General features: G+C 41.2%; 1 protein-coding gene across 1 annotated transcript; it reads left to right on the forward strand.

Annotated features, from left to right (window-relative positions):
- Positions 1 to 311: 311 nt before the first annotated feature.
- On the forward strand, positions 312 to 25,773 carry LCMT1 (leucine carboxyl methyltransferase 1). The gene is made up of 11 exons (XM_067534244.1): positions 312 to 479; positions 2,632 to 2,723; positions 3,338 to 3,459; positions 4,797 to 4,873; positions 6,424 to 6,485; positions 16,047 to 16,149; positions 18,014 to 18,134; positions 19,293 to 19,394; positions 19,874 to 19,965; positions 22,342 to 22,439; positions 24,939 to 25,773. The coding sequence occupies exons 1-11, from the start codon at positions 382 to 384 to the stop codon at positions 24,959 to 24,961; spliced, it is 990 nt and encodes a 329-aa protein (XP_067390345.1). The 5' UTR covers positions 312 to 381; the 3' UTR covers positions 24,962 to 25,773.
- Positions 25,774 to 26,780: the final 1,007 nt, after the last annotated feature.

Raw genomic sequence — 26,780 nt, forward strand, 5'->3', positions numbered from 1 at the left:
TTTCCCCAGGCTGGCTCACAACGATGGCCAAGGCGCCAGCTCTCTGACTTAGTTTGGCTGGGCTGCTGCGGCCTCGGCGGGCTCGCCTCTGCACTGTGGAGAGGCGTTTGGAGCCGCCAGGCCTACAACTCCCAGAGTGCGCTGCGGCGCGATGACCTTCCGTGGGCGGGGCTTGCTAGCTGTCCCACGCTCCCCATTGGATGGAATGTGAGTTGGCAGTGCGGCCGACCAACGGCAGCTCCCGTCCCGGTGCGGCTGCGAGCCGCTGGCCAATGGGCGGCGGGCTTGTTCGTAGGCGCGGAAGCCTTAGCGGAGGCATGCGAGCCGGGGGCCCGTTGGCAGCTTAGGTAGTAGGTACCCCGCCCACTAGCCTTCCCCCTCATGGCGGCCGCTGCCCGGGACCCCCTCTCCTTCGCGGGCTCGGAGGAGGCGGACGAGGCGGTGAGGGGCACCTGCGAGGACGCGTCCATCTGTAAACGGTACCGGAGCAGGGGGCGTCGGGGGGGGGCCGGGCCGGGGGAGGGAGTGACGGGTGGGGCCCAGAGGGGCGCTGGTGGCAGGGGTGGGGGCGGGACGTGGGAGTCGTAGAAGGTGGGGATGGGAAGGGGTCTGAGGCGGTCACACCTAGTCCAACCCCTGCTCCAAGCAGGGATGGGGGAGACGCTGGGGGAGAAGCTGGGGGTGGGGGGCGAACCCCTCCCCCCACCCAATCCCCCTTCCCCCGCCGGACGTGGGGGAGCTCGCCGGGGGGTGGGGGGGATGCAGCGAGCCTGCCCCCTGAGCTCGGCATAACGTGCACACGAGGTCCTGTGAGAGCGGCCGAAGGCGTCCAGTTCCGAAACCCTTCGTGGTCGGGGATAGGGGTTCCAGCCCGGACTCGGACCCTGCAGTGACAGAAAACCTGGGAACGAAGGGTGTGGGTGACGGGGGGCTTATGAGGGTTTTAACCCCCCTGTATCTACGGGTGCCAGTAATAAACAAAGGAAACCCTCAGCTTGGAACCTTTATCTCCATTCATTAAGAGTGCAGAAATTTAGTCATGGTACACAACTTGTCTTTAATGCAATATTCAATAACTGTTGTTTTTTCATCTCTTATCCCCCCACTTAAAAAAATTGTCTACACCCCTGTAAAATCAGCATCTAGTGTAAAATCAGGTATCTTTGTAACAGTACTTGAAAAATTTCCCTCACTATGCACAGGCAGGAAACTTTTCTTCCCAGGCAAATGCCATCAGCTTCAGCAGCAGCAATATCTCCCTCTTGCCCTGTCTTTTCAAATGTGAACTGACCATAAACCCCATGCAGTGTTGTCTTCGTGAGTCTGTAGACTGCTTCAGTTCTGCTGCTGCTGCTCAGTGCTTTTCACTGCTGCTGTTGGGACCCCTTTTGTCAGCTTGAAAGTGACTAGTACCGCTGGGTTAATTTCACTCCATTTAATGTTTAAGAAAACTATAAGCAATGGAAGAAGTAGCAACTGACCAAGGATAGTGATGAAAAATGTAGAGGAGGATGTAAGGTGAGGAAAGAGAGAGAAGGTGGCAAAAGAAGAGAAGGAAAAGAAATTCACCAAGATGAAGGGGAGGAGTGAGTCCAGAAAGGTTAGGAAGTTTCTTGTTCTGTTGATTGGGTTTTAAAGTAAAATGGATGTAGTAAGATACAGTCTAAACAGTTATTAAAGAGAAAGTTGATTGACGCTACTTACAATTAAATACAGTGCCCTGGATGGAGGCCCAGCAGAGCGGCACAGGCATTTTTCATTTTGCCTGGTATGCTTATTCCTTTGATTGGTAGGTTTTGGACAGACTTTTCAAGCCCTGCTCTTAAACGACATCCTGACTTTATGGAGTTTATATATAAAGCCATATGGTGAAGATTGAAGAGAGCGAGAGTCATGATTGCAATAGAAATCTGACACAGTTCAGTAATGTTTGGTGTCTCTGGAGAGTCTTTTCAAGTGACTTATACATCTTTTACTGTAGTCGAATGCTTTGGTATCTTTAATTCTTGCCCTCACTTATGTCATTATGGCCAACGTTGTGAAGAGAACACACTTGGCGCTTAGTTCTGAATGTCGTTATTTGTGAAGAGATAAGGTGGTGGTATTATTCGGTTTATTTCTGTTAAGGCTTTAGGTTGGTATAAGTGCATACAAGACACATACCCATTAGAGAATAGGGTGATGTGTAGAATTAAAATCCATGTGATGTGCAATCCCTGGAATTTAAGACCTACACTATAGCTGCTCTGTTTATTGGGCCTCAAAGAAGAAATCTTTGTACTGAAGTTCTTCGAATTATTTTACAGGTTGTTCCTGAACCTTGCATTTCCTGTCTGTGAAGTTCTTCAAATAAATAGAGAGAAATATATTTAAAATGTTACATGTTCACTATGGAAACAGCTGTCTTTCTTTAGTTAGAGTTACTTTATATAATCTGTATTAGTTTGAACAGTTTTGGGTGTTCAGTGGCATTTTAAGTCTCTTGCCCAAGCATACATGTTTGGAAGACTGTTCCAAGACAGGCTAGTCTGTCTGGGTAAAAACTTCAGCAGTAAATTCTGATGGCTTTATTTGCTAATCCTCTTTTTTTTTTTTTTTTTTTTCCTCTTCCACCCTCCATGCCGTTGTCAGATTTGCTGTAAGTGTCGGCTACTGGAAGGACCCTTACATCCAATATTTTGTGAGACAGGCAAAAGAAAGGAAAGCACCTGAAATTAATAGAGGCAAGTTACTAAGACAATGCAAATATACTCTTAATATGTGGAGTTCTTGAACAGCAGGAGACAGAGCTGCCATATATTGGGTATCAGACAATGTATGTGGGAAGCATGAACTCTCCACAGTCTAGTGATTGCACGCTGGACCCTCACTCTTGGAACATTACTTTATAATTCTGCCATCACATTATGCTTTTAGTATTGTAAACTGACTGTTCATATATGTATCCCCATTAATATGTAATGTACTACACAAAACAACCAAAGACCAGGGATGTGAGCCATGCCTGCAAAGCACCAGGTAGTAATGAGAAAAATAAAAGCAGACATATCGTTTATACATCACCCAGAATTAATTTGCAAAAATGAAACTCCGTTTGAACTTTTTACATTGATATTTCCAGTTCCTTGGTTGTGGAGCTCTGTTACTAATCTTACTCTCCTGGGGGGCGGGCGGGAGAATTAGGTTATCTTAGCCCTTCCAAGAAACCCAAACTTTTCAGGCACTCAAAAAGAATGTTTGCAAAGAAAACTAAAAATTTAATTGCATATATATCAACCAATACCACAGCAAGATTCTAATGGTTATAAGTTGTCTTTTTTTGCATTTTCTTCTGCAGGATACTACGCTCGTGTCCATGGAGTCAGTCAGCTACTTAAGGCTTTTTTAAAGAAGACGGAATGCAACTGTCAAATCATAAATCTTGGTGCCGGTATGGATACCATGTTCTGGAGATTAAAGGTGATGATAACTCAGAATCATGATGCTAGCAAAAGGAAGATTTTGGGCACTCATGAAACTCTGTCTCTCTCCTATATTCTCTTAAAAAGCTAGTAAATTATTGAGCAGTCAATCCATTGTCATGCTGGAGTGTATGGCACAAAGGTGACCTCTAGTGGCTATTTAGAAAAGTCCTAGCTCTCTTATTTCTAGTTTTTCCTCATATTTATAGGAGTTAAGGGTGTTTAGTAATTTGCAGGATCAGGTCCTATCAATGTAAATGGATTGCTGGAAGAGAGCCTGAAAAGACTAGTTTTATTTAGTAGGATCTTAAACCATTGTGTAATAGTCATGCAAATAAATGGGATTTTAAAAAAGATCCCCACGTGCGAAGGCTTTTACCGTATCAGCACTCATGCTAAAACATGTTATAACACAGTTTTGCTAAAACCGTGATAACAGAGTGGTGCCTTTAATTACATCCTTTTGCTATACCCCTTCTCTTCCTCATGACCAGCAGGAATAGTAGAGCAAAAGAGACGAAGTTAAGAAAGATCTTCAGTACTCTCATTGTTAGTTAATACAGCTCTTTGTTAACTTAGTGTTCAGAAAGGTGCAAGACTGGCAGCCCTGGAGCTAGCAGTATATATTTATCCTCAGAAGAACAACAGCCTTGGTAGAGGGACAGTGTAAGCTTTCCCAAGCTGTTTAGGTTTTGTGCCTGAACTTGGATCAGGTGGGACTCCCCATGTCATAGGAGAGTGTAGACCTCTAATCCTCTCTGAGACTGCCAGCATGAGTGCAAGTTGTGGACTGGTGGTTTTGTGTGTGGATGCTTGTCCTCTAGAATATGGACTAAAATTAACCCTCTGGCTGAATTTTTGAAAGATGCAGCAGGTTGGCTACAGAGTGGGTACATATATGTGAGCAGTTGACTAACAAGCTTTTTGTGCATCCCTGTGCAGTGTTCCTGTTTGCTTCCTTGGAGGCATGCATTGAATGTTGATGAGTGAAGGCCATAAGTGAGCATTTTTGTTGCTGCAATCTGCTGTTGTGTACTGAGTCGTGACAGTACATTGCAGTTCAGTTTCCAGTGTGGTGTTTGCCAAACCATACTGTGTGTCCAGATTACATGAATAGCCTAAAAGCTTGTTTCTTTGCTATTGGATGGATATATTAATATTTCTTCATTTTTAGTTCATTTATTAAAATGAGCATTTAAGATCCGAAGATCTGGGAATTCTAGTAGAACATGAAACAGAACTGTTCAGAGGAAAACTGAACCAAGTCCCCCACTCTCTCTGCTGTGAAGCATGAACATCCCCTAATGACTTTGATTTTTTTTTTGTTTTGTTTAGGATGAAAATCTTCTTCCTAAAAAATATTTTGAAGTGGATTTTCCCATGATAGTTGCAAGAAAAATATATAACATCAAGTAAGTGTGTGTGTGTTGCTTCATGTTTAGCTATACGGAGCTGAACATTGTTTTGTTTTTTTTTTTAAATTGTAAAACAGCAGAACCTCATTAATCACAAACCACATGTACTAATTGCTGTATCTCTTTGCTTCTCAGCAAAATTTTAATACATGGCAAGCAAGAAAGGGTTAATACGGCTATGAAGGGGCTATCATTAGCAAAGGGTTAAGACACCATCGCCTTAAACTACACATCTGTCTGAAATTTTGGCTCACGATCATTCACCTAGAAGAGATCAAGGAGAAATTTTTTTTTTTTCTTTTTTTTTTTTCAGTTTGCTTTTTATATTTAATCAATGCTTCACGTATAATCAGTTTCACTGTTTCCTTGCTAAAGAGCCACATGAACAACACAGCAGGGACAGAAAAATGTGACTACATGTTGTTTTCCTATTTTTAAACCCTACAAAAATTAATAGGAAGATTCATGGCTGGTGGAATGCCTGAAACAAATTGCAATTCGCTCTTTGTTAAACTGATTAGATTTTCTGTTACGTCCCTTTTTAAAAAAAAAAAAAAAAAAAAAGATAGTATTGATAATAGGGTTAAAAAAAACCCCCCTGAAATGTACAATAGTCATTTATCCCCACTTCTCTTTTTACCTGTATATTGTCTATTTAAACTGTAAGGTCTCTAAGATAAGTCTCTGTCTTACTATAAAGCAATGGTTTTCAAACTGGGGTACGTGAGCTCTCGTCAGGGGTATGTGAGAAAAATACGGTAATGGCAGACAATGCGTTTTATTTAGTAAGACTTGGCAATGCAATCATAGGTATATTAAGACCCGATCTCAGATGAGGTTCCAAGATAGACTAGATTATTTGGAAAGGGGTACACAGCCTAAAATGTTTGGAAACACTGTTATAGAGAATGGCACCCCAAACTGTGCTATAAAAATAATAGGTACTGTAGTGAGATCTCACTACCAAGCTTTACTTATATATGCAAATTATACTTCAGGTTACTCGGTCGCTATTACAAACTAGTGAGGGTTCTACAGTATACAGAAACTTCTCATGGAGCAATCAGGCTTTACTTCTGACTGTGCAGAACAGAAGTGGGTTGTCTCTAGTGATGCTAAACTCTGCAGTCTTTCCCCCCCCAAAAAAAACTTAGAAGGGGATGGAAAACCCTTAGACTTCTATGCTGAGGCTGGGTACCATGGGAGATTGATTTGGATGTAGAAAGAGCAACTATGATTAGTAAATTGAAGTTTCTAGGGAATTTAGAGGGGATATGTGATTTGTCAAGAAATGACATAAGACTTGTTCAAGGCGTAAGAGTGCCTAGAGCTCGTTGCATTCCTTTTCTTAGTGCAGCTTGCAGTTTTTTGTTCACCTTTTAATTATAGAACCAATCTTTAGTAAACCCATCTAATGGTAAGTCTAACTGCAGATGTGTCTGTTTCCAGTAGAGGGCAGAGATGCTAAGTTTTGTGTAATGAAAAATGACAGCATGTTAAACCAGTTAACTGCTCACTGACTTCCCCTCCCCCCCCTTCTCCCGCAGATCAAAACCTCCTCTGTCAAAACCAATTATGGAATCCCATTCAGGGGAGTCTTTTCTAATAGGTGAGTCATCTTAAAAAGTAAATCAGTCATGCACTGCGTTTTTCTAAAATCTCTAATCTCTTCACTTTGGTATGTGGGCAGGATTTTAAGCATGGGGTGGGGGGAGAGAAGGGAGGCTTCTTGTGTTAAAAATGTCTTCCCTCAAAGGGGACTTGGTATTCTCTCAGAGTATTTTTTTCTTTACACTGCAATTAGTTACTGATTTTGCTTGCTTCTGATTCTTGGAAAAGAAAGGAATATTATAAAGTATCACATGTACAGTAGCTTGTATCTAAAATCTACTGGGTGTTATCACTGGCTCTCTTTTGTTTCGTGAATTGTATTCGTCCTTTATCTGTATCTACCATCTGAACTGCCACAATGAAGTCACAATCCGTATAGTCCATTTTCAGATGGTAGAGCCTTTTATTGTGTTTTTGCAGCTTGCATGCAAAGCCTGGCTTTTGAAGTTCCATTCAGAAGGGACTACTTCCCATCTCCACCAAAAAACTCCCTTCTGTAGCTAGTTAACATCTGTGCCAAAACAGCTGTGCACAGTGGTATAGGTAACTTGCTTTAAAATGATGGGCTGTATTCCATATTTGTCAAGAGTATACTCTGACTTGGCTGTCTCACTAGAAATTCCCTGCATGGCAGTAGGTTGCACAGTTCAAAACTCTGTCCTTTGCTTTTGGATCAACAGGGCTCTGAGTGAGCAATACTCAGGCCCTGGGCAGGAGAATGTTGCACTATAGTGACTGTTGTGGGTTTGTCAGGAGTGATGATGCTCTTTTGCCCAAAGCTAGTTAATCTGCGTCAGTAGAAATAGGTCTGTGGAAGCCTCACGGAAGGGGGCCCTAATGCACACAGTACTACCAGATCATGTGCTTCATGATGGAAATAGTTCTTCTATTTTTGTTAGTAAGAATCATTCTCAGTAAGTGTTTGTAGGACTGGACCTGAAAAGAAGAGCATATACTAATAATACTAATGCTATCTGCCAACTCCAAAAGCAGATACAAGGTGGGCTGCATCCCAGAGATCCCTTTAGCTTCAATTCAAGAGGATGTTGATAAATTGGAGAGGTTTCAGAAAAGATCCCTGAGAGTGATTAAAAAATTTGGAAAACATACCTTATGATGATGAGCTCCTTAAATCTAATCAGCTTCTCTTAACAAAGAGAAGGTTAAGGGGAGAATTTAATCAGTCTATAAGCATCAAATTTCAGTTCACTCTGTAGATAAAGGGCTCTTCAGGCTAGCAGACAGAAGTATAACAAGATCCAGTTGTGGGACGGTGAAGCTAGACAAATTCAGATTGAATATAAAATGCATATTTTTACCAGTGAAGATAATTAACCATTGAAACAATTTATCAAGGGTTGTGATGGATTCTCCATCACTGGAAAGTCCTATGGCCTGTGTTAGACTAAATGACCACAGTGGTCCTTTCTGGCTTTATAATCTGTTAATCTGAATTTGAATTCATAATTTTGAAACAAAGTGATTGGAACGGGTAATGTTTATTGCTGCACTCAAATGGTCTTATCCTTAACTGTCCATCATTCTACATGTCATTGGAGTGGCAGGTTGTTCAGTTGTGAATTCTGTTGTTAAGAGGTGAAAGCCTCATGCCCCTTATCAATAATGGTGACAAGCTGCCTCTTGTTCTTCCCAGTAGGAGATGATTGATGTGGCGAAGTGAAAATACCCAAATTGTTGGTTCTTTTTAACCCAAGTTCCTAAGTGACTGCTGTGATATGAATGATGTTTTTGTTGGGTCAGAAATCCACCCCTCTTAGAGTGTAACAAGATGAAATGTTGTTTGATAAGCCACCCCAAAAACTCTGTTAATATGATCTCAGTCTACAGTTATTTATGTAGTTCTTATTATGGTATCAAAGTGCTTTAGATATGCACTAGTAAAATTAATTGCATTGTTTTTGTCGTGTAACGAACAGCATATTCAAATCAAGATCTGTTAGATGGCATTACTGTATGATTGTAAAATGACTTCTCTGTGATTGCAGACAACAGCAGTTATTTGTCTCTGCTGTACCTGCTGATTCTTCATTTATTTTTCCAAAACAATTTTAAATTCAAACTCTTTTAAATGTTGGCTTATAGTCTAGTTGTTTTTCTCCTAGGTTGGTACAGCTCTAACCCAGTGGGTGGCCTGATTCTAATTGGTGGCTACCATAATATAAATATTAGGACATTGAGGAAATATTTTGTAGAGTCCTAGTTTAAATGATCACTTGCTGAAATGCCAAACCTCTGGGAATGTTAACTATCCTACAGCCACCTCTGGGGATTTGGGACTCTTATTGTGATCTTCACTTTCACTTTTATGATATTGACATCCAGCACATCTCCGAGTTAACTTCTTCCTCGTAGGTCAACTCGATGCTGTTGCCCCTTGTATGTAAATCGCTCCTGATATATATGCTTTGGCATCTGCTAATTGATTTGGAATATTCTCTGGCTCTTGTCCTGTATGTTTCTGTTCCACAAGTATTAAATATCTCTAGTTCTTTCTTAGAACAAATGCTAACAGATGAATTTTATTGGTTCCAGAGCAGCATGCTTCCTCCTTGTCCTTCATGGGAAGAAATGACAGCAGGGCTTGCAGTCTGAGAATAGATATCTGAGGGAAGCGCTCCATAGCTTGTTGAATTGTATAGCTATTTGGAGCCACTGTGTTGACATTTCGATGTTTAATCACTTGAAAGCACTGAGTTAAATTTCTTTTGAAGTCCAGGATCAACATGGTGGCTTTAATAAAATAATTCTAAGAGGTGGTTCTCCACCTTCCACTACTTTGTCAGCATTAGCTAGAACTTTCTTGGAGCCCTCTCTCACCAGCCACTTGTGTTGATCCAAGCTCTTTAACTAGCTGGTGCCCTGTCTAGATTTTGGAGCAGATGACTTAGCTTTTTTGCCCCGGCATTTCCAGATTTGTTTGTTACCAAAAGCAGGGGTCTTCAAATGTTGAATCCTTGCTGTCCAGTCTGTATATCTTTCATTGGTGAGGGTCCTGTGATTGTATGACGGGAAGAGAACTGGGTTACTTTTCATTCTTCAAGTGTGTTCAGTTTTAAATTTGTGATAAAATTTTTCAAGTCTTAGTCTTGTTATACTTTATCCAGGGGGCTCTTTCTTGATTCCCCATAGATATTTGTCATGTCTGTGATTTAAACTACTAGAGTTTGTGTTCTGGGTGCACGGATTCACCAAAAATAAGTGATGTGTAGATATTGATCTCCATGGTTAGTAACCCCCTCCCCCTTTCCATCTGTCACGCTGCTGATGGGATTAAGCGATCAGTAATGGCTGTCATGGGAAGTGCTGTATTTTCTTATCTTTCAGTAAACTATGAGGCTAAAGTGTTCATTATTTTCTTTGCTTAAATAATTATACAGAACTCAAAGCTCGTCCATCACCTCAATATATAAACATAGTGAGGGAAACAGAGCAGAAGAAACTCTTTCAGGCTAAGGATACACATTACAAAGGTATAAATTACTTAATACAAACTACTCTGAACCCTTGCTGTGGTTGGATATGTGTATCTTACCCAGATTTCATGGAACTGAAACACAATTGTTTTCAAATCTGAACAAATAGCGGCACAAATCAATAATGTCCTTTCAAAAGAAAATAGGAGGGGAAGAGAATGGGGGAAATAGCAGAAGCAATTGTGGTCCAGTAATGGATCAGAATGGATCAAGGTCCGAAGTTCGTTGCATGTTTCTACCAGTTAAAAGGCTGAAGCTTAAACAAACCCCTAAATCTTACAAACTGTGACTTCTTCACTTTAAAGCCCAACTGCTTCATCTCTACTTGCATACAGCTGACTCATACATCTCTTTTGGTTGCCAGCCTCAGATTCTGAAAGAGCCATGTACTTAGCTGTCTGTCCCAATCTTTCTAATGATGGTATATGGCAGGATAAAATGAATTCATCAGCTCCATACACTCCCTCCTAGAAAATCACCAGTCAGTAAAGTGCCATCTGCTTCAGACAAGAAATGCTCAAAAGATAATCTTCAGGCTCTGCTGTATACTCTGAGCCAGAGCCCTGCTTCACGGAGAACTTTGGTAAAGGGAGCTGTGGTAAAAGTCGCTGAAACCTGAGACCATATCAATAAAGTGCAGAGTTGTGAATGGAGATATATATAAAATAAAAATATAAAAAAAATATAGTAGCAGCCAGGGATCCTGTTGTGCTGAGCATTGCATAAGAACAGCCGTACTGGGTCAGACCAATGGTCCATTTAACCCAGTATCCTGTCTTCCAACAGTGGCCAATGTCAGGTGTTTCAGAGAATGCATAGAACAGGTAATCATCAAATCATCATCAAGGTCCTAGGAGAAGATAGTTCTTGACCTGTAGAGTTAGAACTTCTTACATGAAATATTCATCTTTAAAAAAAACAGTTATGTCAGTGCATTTATTGGTGACCTATAAACTCTCTACTAAGTAAGCAAGGAAAGCAATCAGGTAAGTGGGGTGAGCAAAAATCAGCAGCACCAACGTTTTTAAGTCCACAAAATGCTTTGGAGGGAGCCTATCATCTGTAGAGCTGGTGAAACTGAACATATATTAGAGAGAAAATCCTAATGAAAATGTCTTGAGCAAGATTGTATCCATGCTGCTTCACTTTGGAAAGCCTCCAAAGAAGGTGTTCTGTTACTTCCCTTGGGGATTAATGTAAGTGTGACGGCTTCAAAATCCTCCTGGAAAAGGTAACCGTGTAACCACCTCATGTACATGAGATGTTGTAATGTAGTAATTAAAAAAGCCTGGTGGCCACGATAAAACAAAGATTTCACTTGCAAATGGAACAAGTAGCATGTTCTTATAAAGGGAGGAAGATACTTTAGTAGTAATGGCAAGAGGCAAACAAAAAGCAGCTCTTACTGGTGTTAAATGAGGCAGAAGCACCTAAGGTAAAACATCTGTCTTAAAATTCTCTTGCCCAGAACTATTGAGGAAATATTACTGTGGTATGTCTACTGATAGATAAAAAGACCTGTTGTTGTACATATTTAAAGGGAATATACTCAGCATGAGAAAAGGTATGAGATGCAGCCTTGAGGAATATCAGACCCAAGAAAATGGAGTGCAATGGGGAAGCAACTGTTTTCTCTTATCCCTTTTGACTCCTCACATGAGTATCGCAAAGTAAAGCATCCGGTACCTTGATGCTCTGAGGGAAAATGTTGTGTTCGATCAACGGGCTAAAAGCCATAGTAAACTGTTGCATCACTGAAAGGGAACTATGGCTCAGAATCTGAAACTTTAAACAATTTGTCACCAGAGGTGGATGGTCATGTCAGCGCTAAGATAATGCAACCAGCCTGATTGGTCAAAGCTGATGGATCTATTGACTCAAGAACTCTGCCAAAGGAGTGGGGTTTGGAAGCAGGACTATAGAAAAGTGAGCCACAGAAAATAAATGCCTCTTCCAAATAAATATTTTAGCTTTTGGAAGGGAAAGGTACATGCTTTTCCCTCGATGAAAATATTCATAAGCTGAACCTGAAACAGGGAGTCTTATTCCTCCAATTTCTCAAGCACCTTTTGGGTTTGCCCATCTTTAGTTGCACTGTGCTGCCATGTAGGAGATTAGTTCAGGGTCACAGCTCCCTGGCCCAGCATGAGGGGAAAGAGAAGCTCTCAAGCAACACTCCTTGGCTTGAGGAAGGAGCCTGTTTGCCAAACTTTTAAGGGAACTGTGAGCTCTTCTTCCCAAGGGGTAGGTTACTGTGATGTGAGACCGCTGGGTGGAGCAAGGCAAGTAGTGAAAGCAGAAAACGTGGAAGTTCCTTGCACCAAAGAAAACTGGAATCAACTTCACTTGATTAAACTTTCTGTTCATAAGTCCGAGGACTCAGACCAGTCAAGACAGCATCTTGTTGCTGCAGTGATATTATTAGCTTTTTCTTTTTGTGCTACACTGTAGGTAGCTGACTGTTATGGTAAAGTGTGTTCATGTTTGTCCTGCTTCATTGGTATGAACTGTAACTCTGGATATCTCTAAATGGCTTGTTAAGTAATATATATAAAGTTGCTGTGTGGTGGCAAAGTACAGTGCCAGCTTGTGAGATTTTTTTTCCCTCTACTATTTATAGTCTAACTTTTGACTTTTGGCCTCACAGCTGAGAGCAATATACACAATATGGCCCACTTGCCCTGCCTGGGGTAAGTTTCCACTATATAATTGCAGAAGGATATTCGTCTGTCCATTTTTAAAAAGTTTAAGCTTGATTTTTATCTTATCCCTTCACTATTAGTTTGACTAAAACCTAACTAATTCTTCCTAAACTTTACATGCTACATCTCTTCCAAAGTTTGAAATTTCTTGTAGGATTTTTCCCAAGATCTCTACAAAAATTCTAAGAGAGAGTGGTTTGAAAAATTTTGCTCGCTTTTGAGACTTTTCCTAACACTCTTTTGTGTACTCTCACTTTTCAGAACAGATTCACTTAAAAACCTCATACTTGATGGCTCCAAGATTACCTAACAAGTAGAAGGTCCATTTAAAGTTTTGTGAGGGTGCATGTAAGAATTATGGTGATGTTTAAAGATGCTATAGCTTGAAAATAGCATGTTAGTGATATGACAAGTGCACATACATACAGCACGTAAACTGATGCACTTGTGCCTTAGTTTGTGTGCTTGGCCCATGTGCTGATGGCCAGGGATAAAGGGTAAGAGGAGATGGCAGAAAGCCACTTGAGGGGGCAGTCCATCTTATTTAAATGTAGCAGAAGGAGAACAGATGGCATTGGGCATTGGAAATGGAAGGGAGTCAATTTCATATGGTGTCAGGAGGCTTCCTTGGGAAGGAATAGAGCCCATTCCCCCACAGCTTGCTAAGTCAGCAGGAATTTCTGTTGCTGAGGAATTCTTAAATGTATGTGCAAACAAACCTACGGAAATTCCTAGGCAAACCCCCCTTTTTAACTGGGAGCTAAAGGTGAAAGAAAACTTCTCTTCAGCCAAATTACCCCTAAGAAAACCTTTTGTGTTTTTTATAAATAGCTACAAAAGTTAACCTGGAAGCTATAAGTTAAGGTTGTCATCTTCCCTCAACTTCCTCCCAAAATCTCCTCAAGCTCATTTTGAATTATTCATGTGAACAGTTAGTGTCACCCAAAAACAGCACCACGTTGAGAACAAGCAGGAATTCTAAGATCCCTTGTTCATCACACAGGTTTATTCAGAGCATAGGGTTAATATTTTTGTGCTCATTTTGCGTGAGATGAACCTGCGTGAGGGGAGGAATAATGCCGAGGTGGCATTATGAGGGCGGAAGTCAGGTTGACTGTGGTAATTGTACAATTGAATACTTTCAGTTGCTTAAGGGTTTTTAACATAGAACTGTAACTTGAAATTCCCAAGCTTTCTAGTGCATGTGGATTTTTGAGAATTGTAATATTTCCAAAGAGAATTGTAATATTTCTGGCTGCAGTGAGCATGGTTTTTTTTTCTTCCAGTCTTTTACTACAGATTAACTAAACTTATGAGTTTATTGCCTTGGGTTATATCCATGAACTCATAAGAAAACTACACCACAGAAGCATTAACCTAAAATATTTCCACTCCTATTGGTGGAGGGGAGTAAGGAAGCTCAATTGTCTTTGCTTGTTTGTAGAATATAGATATTTAGACAGCCAGCATTAAAAGCCAGATACTATGCCCATCACTACATCCTCTCAAACCTTGAGTTTTTTCTTACAGCCAAGAACAAACTTAATTTAATAATGTATCCAAGTTGATGAAGTGAGACACGGAAGTTGCATTTGCTGTATCCTTTGTGGATAGGACAGTTTAACTCAGTATTCCTTCCCTGCTTTTTGCTAGGCCGTCTGGAATTCATCTCACATCACCTGAGCAGAATTTGTGGCCCTTGAATTCCAGTTTTATGTGTGGTATAATAACTGAAATAAATGGGTGAGGGAAATAGAGCAGTTCTTATGGAATAAATGTGCATAAAAGTTGACTCTAAACGGTGAATCCTTTATTCTGCCCAACTTTATATTCTCTTTTGTAACTCTGCGTGGACCATTCTGTGTTTATATCTTTCTTCAGAAACTGTTGGAAATAGAGTTGTTTTCCTGGTGATAATTTAGAGTGCTGGTCATTTGAGAGAAGGCAGGTTTATGCCAGTTGAAGTGTCTGAAGCACTAAATGAGTTTAATAAATTGCTTCTCAATTTCTACTTTTTCTGAAATGGAAAACCCTGTTCTTGTCTCTTCATTCACTCAGCTGCACTCCCTTTTCCTAGTTTTTGACACCTGGCCTCATATTAACATTCAGTAATGATGTTTGTCTGCAATGGTGCTACAGGCTTCCAAATGGAACCGTGCCAAAGCTAGTGGTAGCTATTGCAGGTGTGTATTGACAGAATGCTGCAAGGCCATTTTAATCTCACTTGGGGTTTTTCCACTGTTTACTCATTTTACTCTTTGCGCTCTGAGGGGGAAACGAATGTGCCATTCTGTCCTAGCGGTTTTACAATATAACTACAATTCTTGAGCTCAAACTTGAGTATAAACCAGCTATTTGGGCAATCTGACTTTATATCTGAAGTCCTTCAAAATACGATCCCTCCGTGCCCTCCAGACAGTTTTCAAACCATATATTCAATTTAAATGTAAAGTCTTCCATATGGTGCCTGGGCTGAGAGTCTGAATCTGTGGGCTACTCATCTGATTCCTTTTGCCAGCAGTTATGAATGATAGTGCCACTGCAGACTTCCTTATACTGGCAGTCTACTGCCAGCCAAAAGGATCGTCAACATGTGTCTTAATGCCATCATAGTCTGAAAGTTCTCCCTTTGTATTGCTGAAAAGCAATTTCCTGAGAACTCAGCATTCCTTGTATCTTTATGGAGCCACCTCCTCCTTTCATTCACTTAATCTTTGAACGCTAAATAATATAATCATTAATATAATCACTAGATCAAATGGTTGGTCTAAACCCAGAAGCATTCAGAACTCCTCGCCTCTGTCTGAAATTCAGTAATGTGCTAATCTTTATTACATTATTATGGCTGTTTCTTTGCTAATTTATGCAGAATTAACATTTAATTATTTATTTGTAAATCAAGACTATGGAAGATATTAGGAGGTCTTACAAAATAAATCGAGCCTTCAGGCAAAATTTATTTTTGTTTGGGGGACAGCTATGCTTATCTTTTGTTTCCCTTCTCCCCTCCCTGAACCTGTGGCAACAATCAGGGTCATCTACCTGCATTATAGTGGTCATAGAAGCAAGAGACTCGGTTTGCTGAAGAGTCTGATAGTAATGGGTTTAGTAATGAGATAGAAGAGTCTGATAGTAATGCACTGCAATATGTAAATATCACTAATCCTGTGTATACAACATTCAATTACTACAAAAAGCTTTTAAGACTCTGCTGTTTATTTCTCTTTAAATATACAACAGGTCAAACTTTGGAACTCAGTTTTGCTTATGTCTTCCTTTGTTAAAAGTAGTCCAATAATTACAGCATCCCTTTTTCTTATCAAGAACTTAACCATTAATCTTTACGCTCTCTTAAATTTGCAGATGCTCACAGCCTAGACTCCAGCCGATATTCTATACTTGCAGCAGATCTCAGAGACTCATCAGCGCTGGAGGAAAAACTAAAGAAATTTAACATGGATACACAGTAAGATAATCTATTTCAAAGGTTTGTGGAAATGTACTGCTGAAAGTAAAATCTGTCTTGGGAGTACAGTAACTGCCTCCAGTTTTTATTATGCTATTTCCATGGTTACCTTGTTCTGAATCCTTTGAGCAGAAGGAATTGCACAGTTACTCTGTAGGTTCTCTGAGCAGGCTGCTACTGCAGTCATTGCCTGCATAGCTCCAAGTCCTGATCAGGGTAGTTCTTCATCATCAGCCCATTTCAAAAGATTCACACTCTTCCTACATGAGACCATCAAACCTCTTAGAGGAAAAACCACTACAACCATTTTGCCCACTCTGTAAGTCTGTGTGGTTTGTCTATAATACCTGGTGTTATAAATATCACTTTATTAAAGAAGAATGCTTTCACACATTGCCCAAATGTTGCCTTTCTGAATTGCCTTTTTTAGGAGCTGGACTCACTGTGTTTCGTCTACATTTTGTTAATGAGTAGTGACACCATATAATCTTACATCTGTGTACCGTTAGAAGGTTCTGTCCAAGAGATTCTGGTAGCCAACTACCTTGTAGAATAAAGACTCTAAGGTACACAGAACTACTCTTCCAGAGTTTTACTCCTGAAACTGTCTGTTTATAAGTTCAATCTATTTCCTAAGACTTTTATTTTTTCAAGAGGAGGGTAATGGGGAACTCTATCCTGGAGGTAAAATCTGTGATTTTGTTGTTCATAAAGTATGCACTTAAGTTTCCATCTATGAGCCACAAAGTTGTGATGGATGCCATTTCCAAAGTGATGGATGCCCTTTCTAAATCTGAGAGAGATAAATAGTGTCGCTGGCAGGAAAAAGGCATGTGGGCTAGTCAGAATGTATCATTCTGTCATTTAGATTTTTGTGCTTTCATCTTATAAGCACTTCCTGCTTATCTACACAACTCCTCCCTGTGGAATTCCTTTTGCTTATAGTGATGTTGCTTTTTCCTATTGATAACAGTATCTAAAAGCAAACTTCTTACTTGTAGGCAAAATTACTCATGTGGATATTTGCATTTTTCAGTGTGAGTGGAGGGGAAAAGAGAAGCAATAGCTGCATCATAGCTAGCAAAATGTGATCTAGAACTATCAAGATCTGTACATAGGTGTCCTTAAAATGTTCCTCTCTCAAATATTAAATGCAGAGATATAGTTTTATTATCTGAAAGGAGTAGAACAGGGAGTGTGTGCTCCTGAGGAACAGACTTCAAGATCCATGTAAGTCCATGTCACCACAGTCTATAAAATATACACAGCCTCCATCTCCTCCTCTGGCAAAGAAGAATTAAGATTCAGGATGTGATGGTGACACTGAAGATTCAGTGATGTGATTAAGATTAAGATTCAGTGATGTGATGGTGACATCTTGCTTTTGATGAAAGGCAAAATTCCAGGGTGGAAAAAGGACAAACTCTTGCCAATACCTGGTTTGCTACTGGGGGAGGTACAGGTCAAGGTAAAAAACAGAACCTAGTGGTCACCAACAGATTCAGGAGGTTCGTAACACCTCCGTTTCATTATGGCTAGATGGGAGAGGGGTCTTGTGCCTCTTTTTCTGTTGTAACATGGGGCCATGGTATGGAAAAGATTAGGAAACCACTGGAATAGAACAATTTACAACTCTTGTACCAGTAATCTCACATTTCTAGTGTTACCTGGGAAGGCTGGAGACCCAATCCTAGTCTTTGCCTAGTAAAATGATTCAGTCCTCCATGAATGTCTGTTTCATTGAGTGTGGAATGTCCCTAACTGGTTCACATGTGCATGTGAAAACACTTGTCTGTTGTTGACCATTTTTGACTGATATATTAGAAACACTTCGATCTTTTCTTCTTTTTTTTTTTTTTTTTAGATTGCCTACGCTCCTGATAGCAGAGTGTGTGCTGGTTTATATGACCCCTCAGCAATCTGCAAGTCTTCTAAAGTGGGCAGCAAACACTTTTCAGGCGGCTATGTTTATAAATTATGAGCAGGTAAAAGTTAAAAGATGTAGCTTTTCACTGCTGCATTATTTGCACACAACTCGCTGACAGCAGTGGGAATTTGGCATGTAAAATGATGATAGATTACAACTTTGTAGACTTTTCTAATCAGAACTGTGCAAATTCAAGCATTTAGTTGGCATTTGAATTAGAATCCTAGAAATGTAGGGTGGATGGAACCTCAAGAGGTTCTCTAGTCCATCCCCCTACCTGAGGCAGGAATGTGTGTACCTAGACCATCCCTGATAGGTGTTTGATGAACCTATTCTTAAATACCTCCAGTGGTAGGGAGGCTATAGGACTGACCTCAGGAATTGGGTAACAAATGGCTACACGTTCATGTTCTGGTGAATGACTGTGTCATTTTTAAATGAAACAACTGAGACTTTTAAAATCCAGATTAATCACAATTTGGAAAGGGGAAAAAAAAAAGGTGTTGCTTTACAGATAGCATGACTCAAGGAAATGGCACTGAGCAATATTATACATGTTTATTACATTTTATAGTCATTCCTTTGGCACCTTTGATAATGGAGCAAACATTACATCAGCTTTCACTGAGCCTTTCTGTGTGAAAGTGAAAAGCTGCCTTTTGGGGCCTGACTAGCTCAGGGGATTGGTAATGAGCTGAATCTAGACTAAGTAGGTTTGCCAGAGACTGGGAATGGCTGATGGGATGGATCACTTGATGATGATTACCTGTTCTGTTCATTCCCTCTAAAGCTCCTGGCACTGGCCACTGTCAGAAGACAGGATACTGAGCTAGATGGACCATTGGTCTGACCCAGTATGGCTGTTTTTATGAGCAACCAGAAATCATGGCTCTGTTCACAGACCAATGAAAACTAACAGCATTGGTAGGTCCTCCAGTCTTGTTCTTAATGCTCAGGTACCCACAGAAGGAAAACCATGATTAAACTAGTCCACTTGTTGACAGTCATGATTGAGGGGCCAAGGAGTTGACATGGCTGTGGACACACCCAGTGAGAGCTGAGGCATGTTGGTGGAAGAACGTGAAAATCTCACAGGAAATGCCATGCAAAACTTCTAGGGCTAATTAGAGGGCTCAACTGAGTGACTGGTTTCCACTGCTGCTAAATTCCCTTTCAAAGAGAAAAATGACACCCTTTGTCTCCTCTTTTTTCCAAGGTGAACATGGCTGATAGGTTTGGGCAAATCATGATTGAGAACTTGCAGAGAAGACAGTGCAGCCTGGCTGGCGTGGAAACCTGCAGATCCTTAGAGTCTCAGGTGAGCTCAGCCCACACAGATAAATGAGCCTGCTTGGTAGTAAACTATCAATCTAATGGCAAATGTCAGCTTCTCCAGGTATGGCAGTTACAAGATTCAGACTAGTGAATAGCTGCTGTCACCACCCTAACCTGCCTCTGCTAATAGAAACATTTTCTATTCCCTGTCATAATAATATTTAGGAATTACCCTTCTATCTCATAGACAGCATTCATTGCCTGTATCCAGCGAGTGAGAAGGTGTTTTTTGAGGAAAAGCAAAAATCTTTCCTAATAAGCCTAACATTAAGGGTGTCTTAATTTCCATTAATCAGAAATGATTTTTCATCAGAAACTCATAAACCACTTCAGAGAGCAGGACTCCTGTCTTATATGCAAATAGCTGTCCTAGCAAATGCCAAGGGAAAGACTGGACACTTGCCTTGTCTTCACTTTCCTTCTCGAGTTCTCTGAACACTGTACTTCCTATTCCTTTTACAGAAGGAACGGTTGCTGTTAAATGGCTGGGAAACAGCAAATGCCATTGATATGATGAAAGTCTACAGCTGCTTGCCACAGGCTGATGTCAGAAGGTACGGCTGACTGCTGGCTGACTGCTGTGGGCAGAACTCGCCTTTAAATGATGTTTCCACAATCGCTCATCTCCATCACTCGTTTGGTATCTGGGATCATAGCACCACCTTCCTGAGATGTCCTGTTCTCTCTTGCACTAAGTGAGGTCTATCTAAGTCTGAGGACAGATATCTGTAGGTGAAAAATGCTGTAGAAATGCTAAGTACAGGTATGCACGTTCCTTTTACATTCCTTGTAAGTGCCTAAGCCACGGCAGTGACAGGTGAGCTAGAAATACATAGGGCTAGATTGTGACACATACTACATGCCCACACAAGGGTGTAAGAACTCCCCTTATATCACCATGTGAGCTACCCAGATCTTTGATCCAGACGTGTAGGAATAAGCAAGGGTATGTGTCCACTTCCTCCCTTTCTAGAGCATGTTTGGGGAATGGTCAGACTTCGTTCCGCTTCCCCTGCTGGCTGGGTAAGATAGCTGAGCCAGGGTGGGTAGTGCTGGTACAAGCCAGCAATACATTGCTGCATCTCACAAGCAAAGAAGCTGGAGAGGAATTGCAACTTGGAGGGGAGTGTCTGGCTCACAATGCTTGCCTTGCTCAGGGCTGGGTTTAAGCGCAGAGCCTAGCCCACAGAGATTACAACTGAGGGTGTCTTGTGACTTGGACAAACTCCAATTGGGCAATTGCGTTCTACCTACAGTTTGAACTGATAGGGTAGTATCTATCCTTCAATTGACATAAACTATTACATAGTGTTACTCTTGGCTCTTCAATATCTGCCTCTTATCCCTCCTCCCCAGCAATGCCATTATCCTGCTCGAATGGCAAAGTGATGTACTTTATAAATGTGCATTTATAAAGTAGATTTTCTCCTACACTTTCCTTCCCAAAGTAAGCCATTGTCATTCACTGTTCTTGGATTATTCATAAAATAAGCTTTCTGGGCATATAGCCATCTCCACAATCATAGATATCAGTTTAAAGTCCTTAATGTGAAAAATAAGCATGAGACAGATAAGTTTTTAAATAAGTAACTTGCAAAATGTTTAATCTGAATTGTAGACTGTTTAGAAGTCTGTCATTAGCTGCAGTTTGAGCTGGCCAATCAGATTATTTTGGTCAAAATGAACATTCACATATGGAGATTTCCCAAACCATGAAATGGAGTGGGAGAGATTGAAAATTGTTGCGGTCCAAGTCAGGGTGACCAGGGTAGGTTTTTGCAATTTGTTACTGAAGTGTCAAATGTTTGTTCCTTGCTTTCTAACATTCTACAAAACATTGGTGACTGTTCAGTTCCTTCTCTCTGTCCCAGAGGCCAATAAAAGAGCTACCCTAGCTCTCTGACTTTCAGTGCAGAGAAATAATGCCTTTTATTTTTAGAGAATCTTTTATCTTAAATGATTTCACAATAGTTATTGACATGGTGTGTGAATCACTTACCCATCACTGAAATGCATCTGCCTCTGGCCTGGTCCACAGCAGAAGCACTTCAACAATTTTTTAGAATGACAAATAAAGAATGGAATATCAGTGAAGTGTAAGGATGGCAATTTAGAGAGGAACAAAGTTATTAAATGGTAAGCTGTTTGGGGCAGAGACCATCTTTGTTCTGTGTGCCAGTGTACAGTGACTAGCACAGCGGGTTCTTGGGCCATGACTCGGAGTTCTGAGCACTGTGGTAATATGGATGAGATGTGTATAATTATTGGTAAGATTCAGGTCTTTGCCCAGCCACTTGCTTACATAGGAAAGTGGTTGTTGGGAGCCATGATGGCATTCAGAAAAACTCAGCTGCAAAGCAATGGAACTTCCCTGTTTTCTGGGCAATGGCAACGAGTAAATATTGTGGCTTTGATGGGAGTGTGGTCTAAAATGAGAGCCTAGATCCTTCATCAGGATTTAGGCTCTTTTCATCAGACTATAGTATTACATCTACACGAACCTGATGATGTCATCTACATACTTGAGCAAAAGAGAGGAATAAAAAATATTTATTGCAATATAAAGATGCATGCTTTAGTATTGGTACACTGAATCCCCACAGTTAGAACGGAGGGAAGAGGACATGGGTAGTGTATAGAAGATCACGCTTATGTACGCACATGGGTAGTTATTGCACAAATTAACTTGGCACCTTCAGAAACCTTCTCTTTTTAAAAAAAAACAAAACAATGAAATCAGACGTCCCTGACTGCTGTACATTCTACCCGGAGAAAAAGCATTGACACTTCCCCTTTTGTATGTATATTTGTATTTGTATACCAAAAGGAAAATTTTTAATACAGAAGACTGCTCGCTTCTGTGGAATAAAGAGTTGTTACAAAATGCACAAGGAAGATTGTCTTAAATCATACTTTCTATTTCCTTGCAGAATAGAGGCACTTGAATTCCTCGATGAAAAGGAACTCCTTGAACAACTCATGCAGCATTACTGCATCTGCTGGGCTACGAAAGATAGCTGTAATCTGGGTAATGTTTCTTTAAACTGTAGGTTGTCTGTTTAAAGCTTAATGGCAATGCTGACACTGCATACATCAGATGTACCACTGGGGTCTCCAGTAGCAAGACCTGGGACAGCTTCTCTAGCATTGGGTGGCAGTGGGCACCTAGATGGCGGAGACTAGATAAGTGCTTCTCACTCCACACCCTCCAAAGGTTTATACACACTCCCAATCAGTCCCACCAGGAAGTCCATCCAAGTAAATTGGAGTTAGGATTTTTTCATTAGAAGAGTCCTTAAATAACTTTTATGGCACTTGCCAGCTTGTAATAGTGTCAGTGCTAAAGTCAGATTCCAAAGTCCTGCCCACTTAGAGTGCTGTATTGATTAATAACAATCTGGTTTCATAATAACTTGACAGCAATGAAATGTTATCTCTCTCAATTACCTCAGTTTTTGCTTCTTCCATGCTGCGCCCTTTCATATCTTTTCTGAAGACCCATTCTTCTCTTGGTGCTGGCATGGCGGGAAAACCTTCAAAATTTCCCTCCTTAAGCTAACTCTTAAAATCTTTCTCGTGATCTTAAACTGCAAGCAGCATACCATTCTCTTTCTCGTGGACTGGAAGCTCTTCAGGGCAAGGACTGGCTTGATTTATATTTGCTGTAGCACTACATATTGTTGGTGCATATTTTAAAAAATTAACTAATGTGGTTTGAGTGGCTGGATGTATGTCTTCAGCTGGTGCACATACAGAGGAGTTAGAAGTAAAGCTGGTTGGGAATTCTTGACATAGTTTTTTGTTGGAAAATGCCAGTTTGTTGAAACAAAAACTTTTTTTGTGGGAGCATACCAGAGAGGAGAGAGACCAACCCACCCTTGAATAGCCAGTAGTCCAGTGATTAGGGTGCTTGCCTGGAAAGTGGGAAACCTGAGGTTAAGTTCCTGCTCTGAATTGGGTGAGTGCCCTAACCACTTGGGCTATTGGCTAGTCTGGGGTGGGCCTCTTTCCCTTTCCCTCCCCCATTTTTTACAATAACATTTCGGAAGCTCTCTGGTTTGTCTTGATGCAGAATGGGAAAATTTTTTCAAAATCTCACATTTTTGAAGAATGGGGAAATGGTTTTCTGCCTAGTTCTAGTTAGAACGACTCTACTGCAGAATTTCATAGGCTGCTTGTGATGGAGACTGTTATCGCCACTCCTGCCGGGAACTTGATAGCTCGAATATTCTCAAATAGCTTCTCCAGCTGCATAACGCCAAAAAAAAAAAAATTTTTATATTTCAGGGAATCAGGTATTCCCAGTTGTCAATTAGGCGCAAGATTCTAATGTAATCTTCATTCACGCTCTTTGTCATCAACTCTTAGTGGGAGAAACTCTTCCAAAGGGTTGCGTGCCCATCCCAGCCAGACTGGATGCTGAATAGTTTATCTGGCTGGTGTGGCAGCATAACAGGCTGCTGTTTTACAATATCTCTTAAACGGCCTACAACCCTTGTGTTTAAGTTGCAGGAATGCATGGTTCCCCTCTGATCACGGGTAGATGAGAAGTGATAACCAGGTACAATTATTTATTGAGGAGCTCAGCACAGAAAGTTCACCTCTGCCCAATAATATTGGTTAGTGTTATCTCTCCACTGTGCTTCACTCTGATTAGAAAAACACTTGGAGCAATAGGTTGGCCTTAGTTCCCAGGGCCTCTTGCTATCAGCAGGAGCTGTATGTACAGGGACCAAATGGTACAGCATATTCTCAAAGCTGCAGAGAGAAGATTTATTTGTTATCTCCATTGGCTAATCCAAATCGAAATGTACTGGTTCTTTGTTCTGCCTTATTGTGATGCCTTGAGCAGTGAGACTTCCATCCTTTCCTTTTTGGATCAGTAAGACAGACCGATAGCTCTCGCTATCAGAAAGTGGCCTGATTCTTGCATTGAACCTGTACTTTCCAGTCTTTACCTCCCAACTAGACGTGTGTTCTACTCTTTGTAAATCCTCTCTCTCCTGCAAATTGGTTTACCCCCTTTAAATATTTGCAGACTTGCCATGTGGCTTTCTCTTAGCCAGGCTGCTGAATTCTTTTACTCTTTCCTCCCCAATTAGTTCCTCTAATCCCATAAATCAGTTCTGTGGCTTTTTCCTGAGTTTCTTCCTGTGTCTTACTAGAGTGGTGGTTATGCTAGGAGCTGCATGGAGTGGGACTGGAATCTTTCTGCTTTGTTCTATTCCTGCCCACTTTCACCCATGCTGTGTCTCTTGCTTGTCACATTATATGGCCCTTAAAATGCAGTAATGGAGGGAATAAAATACTATGGTGTCTGGAGAACATGGGGATTAATTTAAACATATCACTTAAATCACTGATGTTTAATTTCTCTTTGATTGCCACATTGACCATTTACCTTGTCCCATATGCTTCTTAGAGTCAAGTGACTGTTTTTATAAAGGTCCCAATAGCTTTTCTAATAGTAGTGGTGTGTGTTTTAGCATAGGAATACATTATCCTTTCATTTTCTTTTCTCAAATAGATCTTTCAAACATCACATTTTAAAGTATTCACGTCAAAGAAGCCCTGGGGACAGAAGCCAAAGCTGCCACCTACTGCTGGAGGGGAGCTCCCGCAAACAATGGGACTGTGCATGTGAGAACTCCAGGCTGCTCATCCTCATACCAGTGCCAGTGAAAAGAAAGTGATCAGTGCTGTGTTGCTGATGCTGACCCTTTCTTGTTGGCTTGTGATTGTTTTCATAAATCTCTGTTGCCTTTGTGAGCAATCGTTCCACTATGAGACTTAGCTCCCTTTTTCAGGGACTTGGTATGAGACTGTTTTTTGAATGTCAAGAACTCCTGTTTTAAACACCCACTCCCTTTGTTAAAGGGGAGAGTACTGCGTCCTTGATCGTTTTACTCATCCTGTGTCTCTCTGGATGTGTGAGAAATGCATTTGTGAAGGGAAGATGGGTAGGCTGTGCCATGGGCTGTGTTAGTGGATGTTACGTTGTGGTGTTCACAGCTGATCATGAAGGGTTTCTTCTTCTTTTCTGATTTATTTATTTTTGTGGAATGATATCCTTTGGGCTTTCTCCAGGTTCAGGCTGCAGCTAGGTGGCTGCTGTTTTACTCAATATCTCACTGACTTGCTCAACTGTGTACAGGAAAACTGGCTGTATTAAGCAGGACTCTGAGAGTGGAAAGGGCTTGCCCTGTAGTCCAGAACTGATGGCAAAGGTGGGAAGTGGAGTCGAAGACCCAGAGCTCCAGCTGTGGCCTCAGACCAATCCCCCACCCTCCAAAAAATCGCTACCTGAAATTGAGTCTTGCAACTTGCCTTCCAGAAGGGTAATAAATGTCTAGTAATTATAACCTGTCCAATGTCTTATTCAGAATGGGAATATCTAATATTTAGACACTTTTACTTTCATATCTCACCAGACACTTCAGCAGAGTCTCACTTGAAGCAATGGATGCAAATCTGTGCAATTGTCTTAATACCATATGCTGCTTTTCCCTAGTGTGTAATACTTGGCTACAAAATAATTACCCCACCTCACTGTTTATTAATTGTCCCTGCCCCTTGTTAGAATATTGCAGATGTGTAGCACTCATTACATGACTTGAAGGATAAAATTGCAGTTAAGGGAGATGGCCCCTGCACACTTGTGACCCACTTATACCTCTGACTCTCCTGGCAGAGTGCTGCTGGAGTAATTGGCGACTGCCGTTTCCTCTGCTGCTGTGTCTGCATCCAGCTCTTTTCTTTAATCACAAGGTATGAATGCTGTGAGTAGTTAAAGCCGTGCTCAGTGAATTTCTGTAAAGGGTGTTAACTTTACATTCCCTTCCCCGAAAGGAAAAAGCTGAGACGGAGGGCCCCCTGCATACATGAGGAGCTTACATCTGATTGCTACCTAGATACTGATCTTCATGGCATGCTTACCCCTGCACCCTCTGCATGCTTTTGGCTTAAGTGTGCCTGACTTCTGTTAATAGGCACAAGCAAGCTGTGCCTGCGATAGCCCTGACCCTTTGTGCTGACCTCTGTGTGCACGGGAACTAGAAAGGGAGGATTTAGCCTTGCTTTCCCGTCTCCTTCCCCTAAAGCACTTCTTGGGCAGGAGGACTACAACCAGCGAGCATGGGACATTGCCTTTCAGTGTCCTCCCTCTTCAACAGCTTGCCTGCTGTCCAGGTCAGGGGGCCGCCTCTGCTTCCTGGGGGACAGGGTCAGTTCAGTCATTGTCTGATCTGCTGCAGCCTCTGTGCGTTTACTACTTAGAATTTGATTCTTCCTGTGGTCCCACCCCCCCACCTCCACTATGCAGCTGCTCTCTCTTGCATCCTAACTTGAGTGCAGGGCCTAAATCACTGTA

The sequence above is a fragment of the Emydura macquarii genome, unplaced genomic scaffold, assembly GCF_026122565.2.
Source record: "Emydura macquarii macquarii isolate MOO-44397 ecotype Brisbane River unplaced genomic scaffold, CSIRO-AGI_Emac_v2 contig_3390, whole genome shotgun sequence".
Lineage (NCBI taxonomy): Eukaryota > Metazoa > Chordata > Testudines > Chelidae > Emydura > Emydura macquarii.

Excerpts from the sequence above, each read along its gene's own strand:
- LCMT1 (XM_067534244.1), top strand. The coding sequence starts at position 382 with ATGGCGGCCGCTGCCCGGGACCCCCTCTCCTTCGCGGGCTCGGAGGAG. Across the intron at positions 16,150-18,013 it reads AAATTTAACATGGATACACA|ATTGCCTACGCTCCTGATAG; the intron begins GTAAGATAATCT and ends TTTTTTTTTTAG. Across the intron at positions 22,440-24,938 it reads GAAAGATAGCTGTAATCTGG|ATCTTTCAAACATCACATTT; the intron begins GTAATGTTTCTT and ends TTTCTCAAATAG.